A 16,343-nucleotide genomic window follows, 5' to 3' on the forward strand; every position below is an offset into this window, starting at 1 on the left:
ACATGCTTTTCCTACACCTGGAAAGCAGCTTTGTGCAGCTGCAGTAGGAACTCTCTCCATCACCTTGTCACAGACCCTAAATCCCACACTTTTCTGCACACCACTGTTTCCCCACAGCACATTTTAGCCCACTCTGCTTGAGAACAGCCCCAAGCATCTCTGGCCATGAGAGACAACGCTCTGAACTCACCCAGCTCTTTGCTGAGGACTGAATGAGGCACTCCAGTACTGTAAAAACCCTGCTACTTATTGCCAATTACCCCAGCACTCCCTCCCTGCTGCATTTGAAGCTGGTTACGGGATATTCAGGCAGAGCAGCAGGGGCACAGGTTTGGGAGCTGCCTGTGGCACAAGGAGGCTTTTCAGACCATCAGTGGGACCAGCTCTATGCCAAGTGCAAAACCAAACCCTACAATATGAAACTCCAGGTAAACTCAGATTTGTGTCGTGGCTTTTGTCCATCTGGTGCGGATTCTTCCTCTTTTTCAAGCCATCCTAAAAACCCCTGCTTTAATTTCACCCCCTAACCCCACTGCTGCTTTTCCAATCATCAGAAAAGGAGAAGTTTTTGCTTAATGCCAACCCTTCTTCAGCAGCACAGATGCACCAGGATTCCTCTGGGCACACTAGGAGAGATGAAACACCTACTAAATAACACGAAAGCCTGAGAGAAAGGCAAACCCTCAACAAATAGGATCTTATAAAAAGACTTAAATGCCAAAGTGCTGATGCAGAGCTGCAGCAGCTCTCGAGGATGAAGGCGCAAAGTTGGGATCACTGGGGTCACTCCACCAGGGTGTCAGCCCCAAAAACACATCCCCATGCTGGACACTGGGATTCGTGGAAAAGCACTGCAGAGGTCTGGGCAGGCAGGGGCTACTTAAAGCCTTCAATCTGCACATCTCAACCTCATCAGTGCCACACTCCTGGCCTGAAGAATCTGACACACTCCAGGGGTTGTAGGAGAGAGGATCCTACAGGGCACCTCGACAGCCCCTGCCTGTGATCAGGCTGAACTCAGCTGACACAAACCATACAAAAAGAGACAGCTGGGCAGAGATTACACACGTAAGGAGTTATTTCTATTGATCCGAGCTCGGAGCTGCAGCACCAGAAAATCGGTGCTGCAGCTCCCTGCAGAGCTGGTCAGGGGACAGCTGACTCATCCCAGCTCAGCCCCACGCACGCCTGGCCCTCGCCCCGGCCCAGCTGCTGCCGGCAGCAGTGACACCCCGGGCAGAGCAGATGGCACAGTCCCACCCAGCAGCCAAAGATAAACCAGCCCTCTCTGGGGAGTGTTATCTGCTCTGCTACACCCGTGCTCCCAAGCCCAGGCAGCCTCCTCCAATGGCAGGACAAGCATGGAATCCCTTTGCCATCACCCCCATCCATCCATCCCTCCATCCATCCCTCCATCCCATTCCCTGCAGGAAAGCAGTTTCCCAGTGCTGAGCTGGAGACCCCATTTTCCTCCCTTCCCTCTGGGATGATGCCTCATGCACAGGTCTTCCCCAAGGAGTGCACCTGCAGGAGCAGGTGAAGCTCAGCTGCTCCTTGCTCTCTCCACACCACCAGGAGTTTGTGAACACAACCCATCCCTCCCTTGGGATGATGCAGGACACCTGCCCAGCCCTGGTGGATGGATGCAGCTTTTGGGGATGCCTGCCAGGCTGTTGACTCAGTTGCTGATCCTATTTTCTCTCCCTCCAGGCAGCTCCAGGAATGAGGTGGGAACAGCTTCACTCCTCATGTGCGCAACAGAACTGCTCCTGCAGCAGCTCTGGGCCTGGCCTGGGGCACACAAGAAATCCCCTCCCAAAATCATCTCGCTGTCACCTCCTTCTTCCAGGTGTGGCACTCCCTAAGCCCCTCTTCAGGATCCAGAGATTGAGTTCCAACCTTGTCTCTCCACTTTCCTAATTCCAGGTTCACCCTGAGAGCCCCAGGGCTGGAGAGCCCCACACGTCCTGAAAGCTGCAGGGATTTGCAGCCAGCACTCCAGACTCATGGATCCTGTGGGCTCCAAGATTTGGACTTCCCTGCAGGTGCTGCCATCCTGGCTTCAGAAGCTCAGCAGAGCTGAGAGGACATCCAAGGAGCAGCCGAAAGCGTCTCAGAGCTGTCACCCACAGTCACACGTTTTTAGGAGAGTCCTCCATGTCCCCAATCTCCACAGGCACAAGCCCAGTGGAAAATGTCTGGATTTCCTGCCACCAGCACAACCTTGGAGCTGCTGAGGACTGGCCAAGCTGCTGCTCCTTCTTAGCAGAGATGCTGAGGGACACACCACCATCCCAGGAAAAGAATGGGCACTGTGTTCCTTGAGATGTAGGAAAAAACAGCACGTGGGATAGAGGGAAGGAAAGAAGGACAAGTGGGTTTTTACCCATGAAATCTGGCCAAGTCTCCAGCAGTGAGCAGACCCCTCACCACACAGACCCAGGACCTCACCTCTGGAGTCCACTCCCCACTCCCACTGGGGATTAGTCAAATAAACCATGGTGGAGATGACAAAAATACATTTTTCAAGTGGATCTGGTCCGGGAACTGGGTTTCCTTTACGGGTTTGGTTTTTATTTATGTTTTTAAGAAGAGGAACACAAAGGTGGCAGCTGCACAGCAGCTCGTCTGGTGACACCAAAATGGGAATAACCTTGTCCTTCTCAGCTTCCCAGTGACGCCAGTATTTCTGGTCCTGAGGGTGGCACAGCTTTTGATCAACCACGTGGGTCCATCCACCTCAAACGCAGCAGCTGAGCCAGGAATTCAGCTTGCTGCATCCCAGAAAAGCCGCTCCTGCCAGGCAGAGCACTCCCAAGCCGTGGCCACCCCGTGTTTCCAGAGCTGAGCTTCCCAGCCCTCTCCTCCGTGCTGACAGCTGTGCCAATGCTTTTATTTTTCATCAAGGAGCCTTGGACGGCTGAGAGCTCTTCCAGGCTGATTTTTCTAAACATAAGGGAAGCATTTGAACCTTGCAGTCCACTTGAGGAGAAAAAAAGATGCAGTCAGGGAGCTTGGAGAGGCAGCCCCACCTCCTCCAGCTATGTCTGAGCCGAGCCAAGGACAGAAGCCTGTGTTTTCCATGGCACCTGATGAAGAGCCTCTCCTGTTATTCTGCCTGATTTGGTCTGTGCTTGCCTCAGGCCAGTTGCTGTCATGTTTCATCTTGAGCTTCTCCAGCCCATCTGCACTTCCCCAGGCCATGGTACAGCAAGACATGAAGCCCTATGTGTCCAAACCACTCCTTGGTGACCTCTCGCATCTTTAAAATCCAAAACGTCTCATCCTGTGGGCTGCAGATGAGCCTCAGCTACCCAAGTCCGAGGGCTGATGAGCCAAAATGCCGGATCCGTCCTCTGCAGGTGTCCATGTCACACTGGACACCTTGGCTGTGCTCGTGGGGCAGCATCTGATGGCTAAAAAAGCAGCTTTGAGTCCATTGCAAAGTGCCACCCAAGCCAGTTCAGGTGCCCAAACCAACCCCTGTGGGAGGCCATGCTCATGGGCACTGCACTTCTGTGCCAAAGGAATGCCAGGGAAGGGAGGGAGAGGCCCAAAGGAAAAGATTTTCCACAGGGAAATGGTGCTTCTGAGAGGGCAGGAGCAGCACAGGTTTGTTTATTCACTGGGAGAGACGTGGAGGCTCCAGGAGCTCCAGTGACACTCACCTGGTGTCAATACAGAGCTTTTTGGGATGAAAATCCATCCCTCTAGGAGCAACAGGGTGGGATTGTGACTTTTCACAGGGAAAGGATAATTCACTGCCCCCAAAAATGGGGTTTTCTCAGAGGGACAGACCACGTGCCCTGCAAGCACAGGGGGAAGGCACCAAGAGAGCCCCAAACCCTCTCAGTTTTGGTTTTCCCCCAACTTGCAGGTGGGTGGCTCGTTATTTATGAGGTGCTGGGTGGGGGTTATTGGGGATTTCCGTTTCTCTCACGCTGGAATTTACTGGGCTCTGCTGCCTTTCATGAAGCCAAGTCTTTGCTGTGTATCACCAGCATCTTGAAGCGTTTATGCCCCAGGTACCTGTTTATATCCAAAATGCCAAGACAGCTGAGGAAATGAATTCAGACAGTGTTTCTTCTGCTTTGCTTTCGTGTGTCACCTTTTTATTTCCTCTTTCAGAGGTGCAGCTTTCTGCTACTGTAAACAACCTCAAAAGCTGTGACACATGAAATAAATGGTGGGGTGTTATTTTTTTTTTCCTCCAACATTTTCAACCGAACGCCGTAATTTGTTTAAGGAATGCAAAATACCACCGTGGTAATTAAAAAGTGTAACTTCAGAGTGTTAAAAAGTGGATTGAAACCTTGGAACAGCTCCAGAAAACAACAGCAAAAAACCCCTGGCTCACTTCACTCTCTGGACACTGAAGTATAAGCAAACAGCAGCTAAAGGAGAGAAAACCAGAAGCCAAACCTATTTTCTCAACCTAAGAGCATCCTTAAAAACAAAAAAAAAACTCCAAACCCAGCATCATTTAACCAGCTGGTTTAAAGAGCAGCACTTTAAAAGGATATAAGAAACAAGCTCATTAAGCTGGGAGACATTTTCCATTCCAAAATCACTCCTAAAAATAACTGTGCTCTTGACCTCTGCCCCTTCACTAGGCTGTGGCCACTTGCCTGCTTTCACATTCACTTGGACGCTGGGTTGGAAACCTGAATTCCTGCTCTTTCTCCCCAAACTCCTCATGCTCCTGAGGGATGGCTCCAGCTCCAGGGGCATGCACAGCCATGGCAGGGGATCAGGCACAAGTCACTCCATGTGGGAATCTTCAGTCCCTCTGGACTAAGTGATGGAGCAGCTCCCCGGAGCAGCTCCCTGGAGACATAGGAAGGTCTCTGGGCTGTGCAGATGCTGCAAGTCCAACCCTTCCTAGGTTAAACCCCTCAGCTCGGCAAGTGAGAGGGGGAAAACCAACCCACAAATACGGGAGGAGGAAGAATTAACTCGGGCTGTGAAGTTTAACAAAGTTCTGAAATCAGAGACCAGGCATGCAGCTGGACAGGTGTCCTGGATGCTCCGAGCAGGGCTCTGGATCTCGGCACAGCAGCTGCAGCCACGCCGTACCTGCACCTGGATTTAGGAACGACTTTGGGATCAGCTCCGCAGCCTGAGCTGCAGGTGCTGCAGGAGAGCAGCTCTCTGCTCTCCAGATGGGCTCTGAGATGCACCAACACCCACCTCACCCAGCTGGCACCAAACCCCAGCCTGCAGCCCGAAACGTGAAGCGCTGCTCCCAACCTGGGCAGCCCAGCAGGTCCTGCGGAGCCAGCCTGGCTCTCCCCAGGAGCCCCTCACATCCGGGGGAAGGCTCCAGGAGCCGGTTCCCAACGGCTGCTCTCTGTGAGGCGGCCAAGGGAGCATGAGAAAGGGCTCCTCGCTGGTATTTCCTGCTCCCTGTGCGATCCCGAGGCGCTGCCAGCACTGCTGGAGCCGGCACCTCGTCACACAGGACAGCCGGCGCTGCACCGCGCCCCCGCCCGCCCTGTCACCTCTGCTGTCACCCCTCTGGCACACAAGAGCCCCCCATCCCAAGTCCCCTGGTGTTTACTCCCACCTCTTCACAAGACCTCTGCCTCCCTCGAGGCAGTTTCCACTTTTTCCCTTCCAAACACGAGGCTGCTGATGCACAGACACCTCAGACCCTAACGAGGAACAGACCGAGCAGGGAGAGCTCAGCTCCTGCATGCAAAGAGCCACCCCCACAACAATAATCCTTGCATTAGTCAAGATCCCTGATGGTAATCTTAATTTTGTTGACTATCCGGTATTTAGTGGGAGACAGAGTACAAAAAACCAAAGCCTTACACAGCTGGCAGAAATTCACAGGGGGAAAAACATTCCCAGTTGCTTGTTTATTATCCCAGAGAGCGTGAGGCTCATTCACCGTGAACATCGGCATCTCTCAGACGTGTTTTTAACGAGAACAGCCAGAAGAGATGCACACAGCAGGAGGAACCCTCTGCTCCTGCAGGCTTTCCCCACTTTAAGCCAAGGTTTGTGGCCCTGAAGGATCCCTGGCCCCCAGCAGGGCCAGCCTGGGTACGCTGCTGCTTCTGCCCTGGCTGAGCACAAGGTCCATCCCTCCGGGTCTGCCCTTGGCATCTCCATCTCCACCTGGAGACCCCTCAGCTGTCAGGATCAAACCCTTCCAGACCTCCATCAGCTGCCCTGCTGATTTTCCTTCTCTAATCCAACTTCTCAGCTAAGTAAGAACCCCTTCCCTCTTACCCTCTGGCCCAGGTCTTTGGATACGATGGTGGCTCTCACTCCTCCTCCTCCCAGCAGCACTCCCCACCCCAGCCCTGCCTCTCACCACAGCTCCAGTGCTCACTTTAGAGCTTTTTGCTGTACTTCCACCACATCCCAGTACCTCTGGGCTACAGGAGAGATGCTTCCCAGCAGGAATCTGCTGTGCCTTCACGCAGCTATAAATTAGGTCTCCAGAGCAAGATGTTTTTTAGGGAAATGAGGCTCATTACCCTGGCTCTGTTACTTAAAAGATACAAGAGTTTATGCTAGAGGATAAAAAGGCAGCTAGGTTGTGAGTATTTAGGCAAAAGGAATTAGCAATGCAGGATTTAGCCCAAAACTCTTCCCCAAAATAGAGGTGGGAGCAGGAGTGGTGTAAGGACAATTCCTGGCAGCAGCAGCAGTCAGCTGGGACGGGTGCAGCAGGAAGAGACCTTTTTTTCTGACATATCAGGTGGATATCCCACGTGAAACTCCAGAGCTGCTCAAAACCAGAGCTCGGCAAGATCCAACTTCTGACTTTCAGCTTTAGGACAAATGAGACATTTCTGTGAGACCCTGCATTTTTAGATTTATAATGAGAGACAGGGGAGTTATTCCAGCTTTCTGTGCATGGGGATTAGGCCCAAATCATCTCATGATGAGTGTCAAATCACCAGTTCCTGCCCTTCCCCAGCACTGCCCTCACCAGATCCATCAGCACTGCCTGAGCGCACTCCTGAAGTTACCAAGATCCCATCTGTCACACTTTTAAATAATTGTCTGATCATTATGAATTCATTTGCTATTCATTGTGATAATGTTAATCAAGACGAATTAATAGAGTCCTCACACTGTACGTGCTCCCTGGGGACTTCCACCACCATTTAGAAATTAATTAATGGACCTGTAATTTTTAGCGGCGCTGCCCATGCAATCACCACTAATGGCAGGCACGGAGCAGGTACCTGCTCACAGGGTGGCAGGGCAGAGTTCCAGCATTCCTGCTGCTCCTCCCAGCCCTACACACCTTGTTCTGGGGGGCTGAAAGGTAAAGGGGGCTCCAGCTGCGTGGGGAAGGCTCTGGAGGCAGTGCCAGGGGAAGGGGATGCTCTGTACTTCTCCTGCTGGACACATAGGAGAGTTCTTGGCTTCTTTTTAGTCACCCATGGCTCAAGTTTTGGCTCAGATTTTCCTCATCCCGCTGCACATCGCCCATGGGATCCAGTATTCCCCACTGCTCTGCATCCAAGGCAACGCCAGCCCCCACTCCTGCACTGCCCTGAATGCCTCAATGTCTCCAATTAACGCTACAGCTCTGCTGGGGCAGGAAGATTTGTTTTGAGCACCGAAGGGTTAAGCTCAGCAGGGCTAAGGAGGTTCCCTGGGTGCCCCGGCAGTCTCCCCACACCTCCAGCACAGACAGCTGTGACACTTGGTGACTTTGGTCCTTGGGTAACCCCCTAAACCGAGCGTGGCAGCGTTTGCCCAACACTCAGAGCAGCTCCAGCGCTGCCCCGTTTAATCAACGCTCCAGACAGGGCTGAGTGCTCTTCAAAGGGTCCCAGGCTGGAGCTGCGGGCCACGGCCAGAGCTGGGGTGGCTTTATCAGCCTGTCAGGGAGGCAAGTGTGGCTCTGAAGATGTAAGGGGAGAAAGCAGCACGGAGCCGGGGTCACTCTCACGTCATGTCTGCTAAAAGCCTGCTCTGCCGGCAGATCAGAGCAGACGCAGTCAGCGTTTAGAAAGATCATTTAAAAGAGGCACAGCCGGGGAAGTTTAGATCCTAAATTTAAATTCCACTAAGGGAAGAGCTATCTTAAGAGCCTGAATTTCTTTCTTCTGCCCAACGAGAAAAAAAATGCAGGATTGGATGAGGTGCTGAAGCCGTGGCACAGGATGCCCAGAGAAGCTGTGGCTGCCTCATCCCTGGAAGTGTCCAAGGCCAGGTTGGAGTGGAAAGTGTCCCTACCCACGGCCCATCCATCACTTGAGCACTGCTCTGGGACTCAGCGCTGCTCCAGAGCCCACGAGAGGCTCTGGCTGTGGCGCAGAAGCAAAATACAAACGAGATTTTTGTCACCGCCACGCAGACACCGCCTCTGGTGCCCACCACGCTTCCTCCTAGGGAAGAAAAGACCCCTGCAGCACCCATGGGTGCTCTGGCCAGGCCGGGCCTTACCTTCTCTCTTCATGCCCATGGCCAGACACTTCTGGTAGCGGCAGTACTGGCAGCGGTTGCGCTGGCGCTTGTCGATCAGGCAGTCCTTGTTGTCCCGGCACGTGTAGGTCAGGTCCTTCCGCACCGTGCGCTTGAAGAAGCCTTTGCAGCCCTCGCAGCTGTAAACCCCGTAATGTTTACCTGGGGGGGGGATAAAACTCGGGTTTAAAGCTGGCCCCAGCTCCCCTCTCTGCCACCAGCTCTCCCAGGGCCTCTCCCATCTGTGTTTGAGAGGAGCAGAGGTTTCCTGGAGCTGGAGCTCCATAGAATCAGGATGCCCTCCGTGGGCCATATCCTGCCTTACATCCAGGGAAAGGCCATTTCTTGGTCATACAGCAGGGCTGGGTTAGTGCAGCAGTGGAACAGGGTGACCCCCTGTACCCCTCTGAGCTCTCTGAACCCCCCACACCAGACACACGACCCCAGCCTGCTCTGTACCCTGTTCCCACCCTCCACTTCCAGCCTGGAGCACAGAAGGGGTCCCGAAGGACTCACAAACCAGGCAACCAGAGCTCTGCTGGAGCAGGAAGCTTTTAGAAAAGCAGGAGAATAAAGGGAATTAGCACATCTTTATCTCCCAGGAGTGAAGACACTCCGTGTCAGGAGCATCTTTTTATGCGGTGCTGTGTGACAGCACCAGTGTGCATCAAAGGATGGGGAGACGGAGGACACCCCCGATGCCTTGTTCGCCAACAGGGTCAGGATGCAACCCCACTGCTGAACAGGGACCTGGCATCTCCTGGCTCAGCCAGACCAGGACTCCATCCCCTGCCACATCCCGTCCCAAAGGAGAGCTCCCACCAGCACTCCCCGTGCTGCCAGGAGCAGGGAGCCAATGCCAACCCTCTGCCAGGGCACCCACACCCCGAGCCCGCTGCCCTGAGCCCCTCCTGGGGCGGGTGCCAGCCTCACCTGAAGATCTGTCCCCACAGATGGCACATATGTGCTTGGTGAAGGAGGCCATCGTTCCTGAGGGGTGTGCTGGCACTTTGAGGACTCCATTGAGCCCCAGGGGTGGCTTAATGTCTTCTGTGCTGGTGACGGAGTTCATGGGCGAGTTGAGCTGTGGAGGCACAAGCACAGGGCTCAGCTGGGACCAGTGACATGGGGACACGGGGGACAAGCTCCCAGTGGGGACCAGCAACTGCTCCAAACACCCACCACAAAGCTGAACCAAGAGGATTTGAGCACAAGGAGCACAAGCACTCATCTGCCCTGCCACAGCAGCCGGGGTGGCTCTGAGCTGGCAGCAGGGTGACAGAAGGACGTGGCCGGTCCCCCAAGCACCACCAGCAGCCACGCAGGGCTGACCCTGCCCATCCAAGGAGGATGTTTTTCCATGATTTAAGTGGAAGGCAAGTTGCCCCAGCACAGCCCCCACAGCCAGGGATCAGCAGCCACCCCAGCTCCACCCCACCACAGGACACAGGGACAAAGATCTGCAGTGGTGGCTCGTGGGAGAGCTGCTGGCTGGGAGCGAGCCCCTGCATGGATGATGAAGGCCAGGACACTCTTGTTTAGCTCTGCAATTCACAGAGATCCTTTTAGTATTATCTGTCCAAAGGAAAGCTCCATGGCAAATAAACAGATTCCAGATGCAGCAGGGCCTGGCTTTCCAGAGCTGGTGTGGGTGGGACACGTCTCTGCCACTTCCAAATGCCTCTCCTTCCTTCCCTTGGCCCCCAACAAGCAGAGGATTGGGTGGAAGCTGGTGCTGGCACCGTGGCACTGGTGTGGAGTGAAGCATTCCTGGGCTGAAGCCTCCACTGGGCTGTTACACTCTTGTGTGCAAGGAGAAACTGAGGCCCAGAGCTGTAGGATCTGGGGACAAGCTCACCCCATCCAGGAGGGTCTGGGGGACCTGGATTTGGTCAGCTCTGGATGCAGAGCCAGCTGGGATCACTGTGGGTGTCCCCAAGGGAATCAGCCTGCCAGGGACTGTCACAGAGCCACCATCCCTGCCAACCTCCAAAGCCAGGCTGGACACACAGGACTGTGCCTCAGTTTGTTGCCTTCCTCTGCCCTAACAGAGATCCTCAGCGATTGCACTTGCCACAGATTAACCCAGGGAAGTCCCAGGGCTTGTGATCTGTCAATTAGAGCAGCGCAGCCGCTCCTCTGGCTTTCAAGTCCCCAGGCTGGTGGGGAATATTTGGCAGGCAGATGACTGACAGCCCCACAACAGAGCTGGATAAACCCACCCTGGAGAAAAGGGATGGATCTGCCTCCCTCTGCTGCCCTGACTGTGCCAGCTGATGAATCAGCTGGCACCTGGTGATACACTCCTGGCTTTAGCTGCTGTTGGATAGACCAGAGGAGGGGGGGACGAGCAGGTCCCCACGCAGGAGCATCTCTTTTTGAGTCCCACATGGTCTCTGCGAGCAGGGGCTGCCAGTCAGGGTGACCTGCCCCAGGAATTCCTCCCCGAGCACTTTCTGGGAAGCAGAGCCAGTTCCAGGTGCAGCTGGTGGCGACGGCTCATGTCACACTGCATCCCTGGCTGTGGGACTGAGGCCAGAGGCCTCGGCTGCCTGATGAAGATAAAGCCTTCCACCATCACTTCCCCCAGCCCCAGCGGCCCACAGAGCCCACCCTGAGAGCATCAGGGGGGTGACAGGCAGAGCAAGACCCACCCAGGAGGGTGGGGGTCCCGCCAACCTCAGCAGCCCAGAGCATCAGCTGCTCAGAGCTGGGTCAGCCCAGGCTGGGAAGGGGAAAGTCTTCGGTTCCTCTCCCAGCGCCGGCCCCAAACCTCAGCACAGGCACCCCGGGGTTCCCACACAGCCCTGGCGCCTGCCCCAGCCCTTCCCCTCTGGGAGCACGTGCAGGGAGGGGACAGAGGAGGGGACAGCAGCCCCTGGCCGTGACACAGCACTTCTGCTGTGGGACAGCACGGCTCCAGCTCAGCAGTGAGCCCAGGCACGGGGCGGGGAACCAGGGCTCTGCTCCCCCAGTGACGCCGGCACCTCTCGTCTCCTTCCCTTCCCTCTCCAGCTCATCGCACCCCGGACCGAATCCTGGCCCTTCTGGCAAGCAGAACTTTATTCCTCCTCCTCCCACCCCAAAAAACATCCCAGCCCTTCCCCAGTCCCCCAGGCGCCCTTACAAAGAGCACTGTGCCAAGGCAGGCGGCGGCTCTGCAAAAGCCTAATCCCACGTCTGATCTCTCCCCACTCGCCCCCGGGAGCCCCGAGCTGCTGCCAGCGATGCCTGGGGCTCCACACAGCCCTGCAAACTGCATGGAAAGTCCTTCCCTCGCAGCTCTCGCTGAAAATCCTGCACTTTTTTTCCTCTTTTCCCATCATTTTTAGGTAAGAGGGTTTAAGTAATCTGTTAAATCCCGGGGCTGCTGGGTGTAGCCCCCCCAGGCTGGCTGAGACCCTGCCCACCACTGCCTCGCCCCCCTCATCCCTGGGGCAGCCCAGCACCAGCATCCCCTTCCCATGGATGCTGGGATGCCATGGCAGGATCCCTGCCACATTCCCTGATTTTGGGGCTGTGTTTGCAAACCACACAAGATCCTGGGAAGCTCCCAGAGCTGCAGGGAGAGCGCTGGGAGCACCTCGAGCATCCTCCAGGACTACCACTGAGGGCTGTTGGGGTCCTCCCCTCTGCAGAACCACACAGGGTAGGGCGAGCCCCCCGTTTTTTGGGATCCTGGCAGCTCCTTCCCCCCCTGGCGGAGGGGACCCACCCTGGGGACCTCGCACACCGCGTGCTCTTCTGCTCTGCTGCCTCTCCGGAGGCGACGAGGCGTGGCCTGATGGCAAGTGGCATCTGCCATCTGATGCAAACCACCTTCCATCAGTGCCATCCCTGCCCGGCGACGGGGGCCACACGCCTCATTACCCCGGCGCTCTGCCAGCCGGGGCAGGGGGGCTGTGCTCCCCACCAAGCATTGGCCTTGCTGCGCCCCTCCTCCTCCTCCTCATCCTCATCGTCCTCCTTGTCCTCCCCCCACGCTCTGCTGGCCCAGGTAGGCGCCTCTGCCCGCTGCAGGGACGGGGACAGGGACCTAATGTGGCCAGACAGGGAACAGATGGCAGGAGCCATTAGGCTGAAGCCCTCCCAAGTGTCACCTTGAGGAAAACCACTTAGGACAAGTCCCTGAACAAAGGACGGGCACTCTGAGGGCTGAAGCCACCAGGATGGAGCCATTGAGGGCTGGAACCACCAGGATGGAGCCACCAGGATGGAGCCACCAGGGCTGGAGCCACCAGGATGGAGCCATTGAGGGCTGGAACCACCAGGATGGAGCCACCAGAATGGAGCCACCAAGGATGGAGCCACCAGGGCAGGAGCCGCCACGGATGGAGCCACCAGGGATGGAGCCACCGAGGGCAGGAGCCACCAGGGCTGAAGCCAGCTCGCTCCCACCACCATGCCACCACACTCTCACTTCCCCTTCTGCCCTGGAGCTCTGCCTCGTTTCGGTTCCCCCGCTGGCCGCTCCCGAACTGCACCTTACAATCGCCCTTTCCCCGCCACCTCCCTGGCTTGTGGCTCCCCTCAAGGTTGCCTCATATCCCCCTTCCCACTCCTTCCCCACCATTTTGGCGCCGGGGCTGCTAATTTTGCTCCGGCTGCCCGTTCCCAGGCGCAGTTTCAGTTCCTCTTCCCTTGGCCCTGGGAGGGGAGGGGACGTGTCCCCCCTGCTGGTGTCCCGCAGCGGGGAGCGGGGTGTGCAGGTCCCTGCACATCTGAGGGGGTTACAGGTTGAATCCTGCACGGGATTCAAGCTCATCCAAAGGCAAATCTTCTTCCTCTCTGCCCAGCACAGGGATGCTGGATCCTGGGGGTCCCCAGGGCTGGCAGTCAGCACAGTCCCATGTAGTAAAAGGACCTGTTATCTCTGGGAATAAATCAGGCCAATATTTAAAAATAAAGGTGCTGGCAGGTGCTTGACTCCCAGAGAGGGCCTGGAATAAATAAACCCACAGCGAGTGGCAGGTGGTGGCCAATTCCTTAATCTGCCCTTTTACTAAACATATCCCGTGCGAGGAGCCAGCAACAGGTGGCAGGGGCTGGCCAGCACTCCGATCTGGCTATTTTTAAAAAGAGCTTATCTCGCCCTGCTTGGAGGGGTTTTTACATAATCTTCAGCCACTGAAGGCCAGGCCTTGCCCTGTGAGGAGAAAGGGGCAGCGGGCAGAGGACCCCTGGGGTTGTACGAGTGACGGGACAAGGGGAAAGGGCCTCGAGTTGAGACTGGCTGTTAGGGGTAATTTCTTCATGGAAAGGGTTGTCAGGCTTTGGAACAGGCTTCAGGGAGGTGGTGGAATCACCACTGGAAGTGTCAAAGGTGCGTGGATGTGGCACTTGGGGACATGGGTTTGTGGCGGGCTTGGATGATCCTAGAGGGCTTTTCCAACCAGAACAACTCCATGATCCTATGGGGATCACGTGCTGGCCCTGCAGGAGCTGTGCTGCTTCCCAGGAAGGAGCAGAATCCCAGACAGTCCTAGGGTGGCTCTGGCTCCTGCCACAGCTACAGTAGCCCCCAGGTGACCCCGAGATGGTCACTACTCCCCTTCCACCCCATCCTGGGGACAACAGGCAATGGATGGCCACGTTCCAGCTGCGCTGGTCCCTCCTAGCCCATCCTTCAGCCCCCAAAGGAGCAGGACGCCTCCAGCTTCGTTTCCCCCTCGAGTTCCTGCTTTGTGCCTCCCCTTGGCGCTTGTCTGGATGAGGAACCCCCCGAGGTGGCTCCTCCCTGCCCAAACAGGCAGCAGTGAGCCCTCACTGCCGTGCCCTTACCTGCGGGCTGCTGGTGCCGAATCCCAGGCTGGGCGTGGAGGGGACGGACATCGAGTGTGGGCCCATGGGGGAGCTGATGACGGAGAAAGGGGGGCCCATGCCATTGATGGGCGAGCTCAGGGTGCTGATGGGCGAGTGCAGCTGGCCCGGCGAGCCCAGCGAGGAGCCGATGCCCGGCCCGATGGACGGGTGCAGGGAGGGGGTGGCCATGGGCCCCCGGCTCGTGGGGGAGTTCAGGGATGTGGAATTCACTTGGTTGGAGAAATCTGGAAGAGAAGGAGGAGAGGAACGGCATTGAGTCACCCACGTGGGACAGAGCCCTGAGCTGCAGCGCCCCTGCTACTCCCCCAAAATTCCCAGTGCAGCTCCATCTTTCCAAACCACCTTCTCCTGGAGTATCCAGGCAGGCATTAAGACACATGCTGAGAGCATTTCCACCTCGTTAAGAGCATTTCCACCTCAAGCCAGGCATCAGTGCCCTCCTCCACCACCTCCCTGACACAGCTCTAAGCTCTGCCAGGGGCTCAGCGTGGCTGCTCCAGCTGATTCCCTCCATGCCACAGGATAATTTGGATTTATCACCAGGCCAGGCCGTGCGTGGGGAACAGAGAGCAGCACCCACAGGCTGTGGAGGTGGCTCAGTCTGTGCATCACACACTTGGCGGGGGTGCGTGTCCCTCCAAAGGGAATGGAGGTTCAGAGGTTGGATTTGAGGATTTTGGAGGTCTTTTCCAACCTGAATGACTCCGTGATTCTGGAACACTCTGCTCTAGAGCGGGAGCAGCTCTGCAGGCAGCAGGACAGGCTGTGTGTGCCTGTCCCGGGGGAGCAGAGGGGGGGGGTGGGAAGGGGGCTTATAAATAGCCTCCGATTCTCCCAAGAGGAGACATGGAGCCATTCCTGGCACATTTCCTCCTCATCCTGTCACGCTGCTTGCAAAACAATCCCCAGCGAGGAAGGGGCTGGCTCTGGCCCTGGGGAGGGGCGGGCGGAAGGCAGCAGGGACGGGGGGGGCCCCCCCAAAAACCCACCCGGACCCCCCAGCTCACACCAGGGATCCAGAGAGGGGGAAGCACCAGCACGGCCACCTGGGTGCTCATGGTGGGTCTGCCTTTGGCTGCAGACCCCAAAGTGAAGTAAAGTCTGGAAAATTCCATCTTCGGTTGCCTGCATCCGTCAGGATCAGCTGTCTCCCCAGGATTTTGGAGCAATTAACACACGAATGTCACACGGAGGGAAACGCTGAACCCACAGCAGCCCAGCCCCACAGCAGCCTTCCCTGGAGATCCCCGACCCTGGTGGGGAAACCCCAGCAGGAGGAAGAGAAGGTTCAGCAAGGCAGCGATGCCGCTCTCGCAAAGATGTGGAACCAGCACCCCACTGCTGCTTCCAGAGTCCCATCACTGCTCCCAGCATCCCATCCCTGCCTCCAGAATCCCACTGCTGCCTCCAGAATCCCACTGCTGCATGCAGAATCCCATTGCTGCATCCAGAGTCCTACTGCTGCCTCCAGAATCCCACCACTGCCCCCAGCATCCCCAGAATCCCACCTCTGCCCCCAGCATCCCTCAGGCACCCCTGGGCCGTGGCAGAGAGGAGCCCCCCTGTCCCTGGGGCCAGGCCTGGCCGGGCTCTCACAGGATGTTGACACAAACCGAGCACCGGCCACCCCGTTGTCACCCACGGCTGAGTGACATGAGGGAGGCACAACAGGAACGCCAGGAAATTCCTTGAGGATTCCAGGGCTGCTCCTGGCGTTTGGCACAGCGCTTCCCAAGGCTGGTTTTGGGGTCTTTATAGAGCAGCAGGGCTCTGGAGAGCCCCCCGTGCTGTCCAGGAGCTCGTTCTGGAGCAGGACCCCACAAACACCCAGGAGGTGATGGAGGGACACCTGCAAAGGATGCAGAGGGTCCCTGGCCAGGGGAAACAGGCCCATGAGCTGTGCAAAGGGAAGGCAGCAGAGCACAGTCCTTCCTTTGAAAAGACCCAGAATATTTAAGGCAGGAGAGGTCACAGGCGGGTCACTGGCGACCGGCCCGCACGTGTGGGGCCGGCACCTCTCCCGAAATAATCCCAATCCCTGGGCACCTCAGGAGCTCCCTGCACATCCCACGTCACCACAT

General features: G+C 56.7%; 1 protein-coding gene across 2 annotated transcripts in view; it reads right to left on the reverse strand.

The window, feature by feature from the left end:
- Window positions 1-16,343, reverse strand: part of RXRA (retinoid X receptor alpha) — a 97,034-nt gene that overhangs the window by 16,760 nt on the left and 63,931 nt on the right. For both annotated transcript variants that reach the window (XM_039561474.1, XM_039561473.1), the window contains exons 2-4: window positions 14,221-14,486; window positions 9,373-9,523; window positions 8,422-8,601 (exon numbers count right to left, since the gene is read on the reverse strand). In XM_039561474.1, the coding sequence (XP_039417408.1) occupies window positions 8,422-8,601; window positions 9,373-9,523; window positions 14,221-14,486 (597 nt within the window). The remainder of the gene's footprint in view (window positions 1-8,421; window positions 8,602-9,372; window positions 9,524-14,220; window positions 14,487-16,343) is intronic.

The sequence above is a fragment of the Corvus cornix genome, chromosome 17 (genome assembly GCF_000738735.6).
Source record: "Corvus cornix cornix isolate S_Up_H32 chromosome 17, ASM73873v5, whole genome shotgun sequence".
Classification (NCBI taxonomy): Eukaryota; Metazoa; Chordata; class Aves; order Passeriformes; family Corvidae; genus Corvus; species Corvus cornix.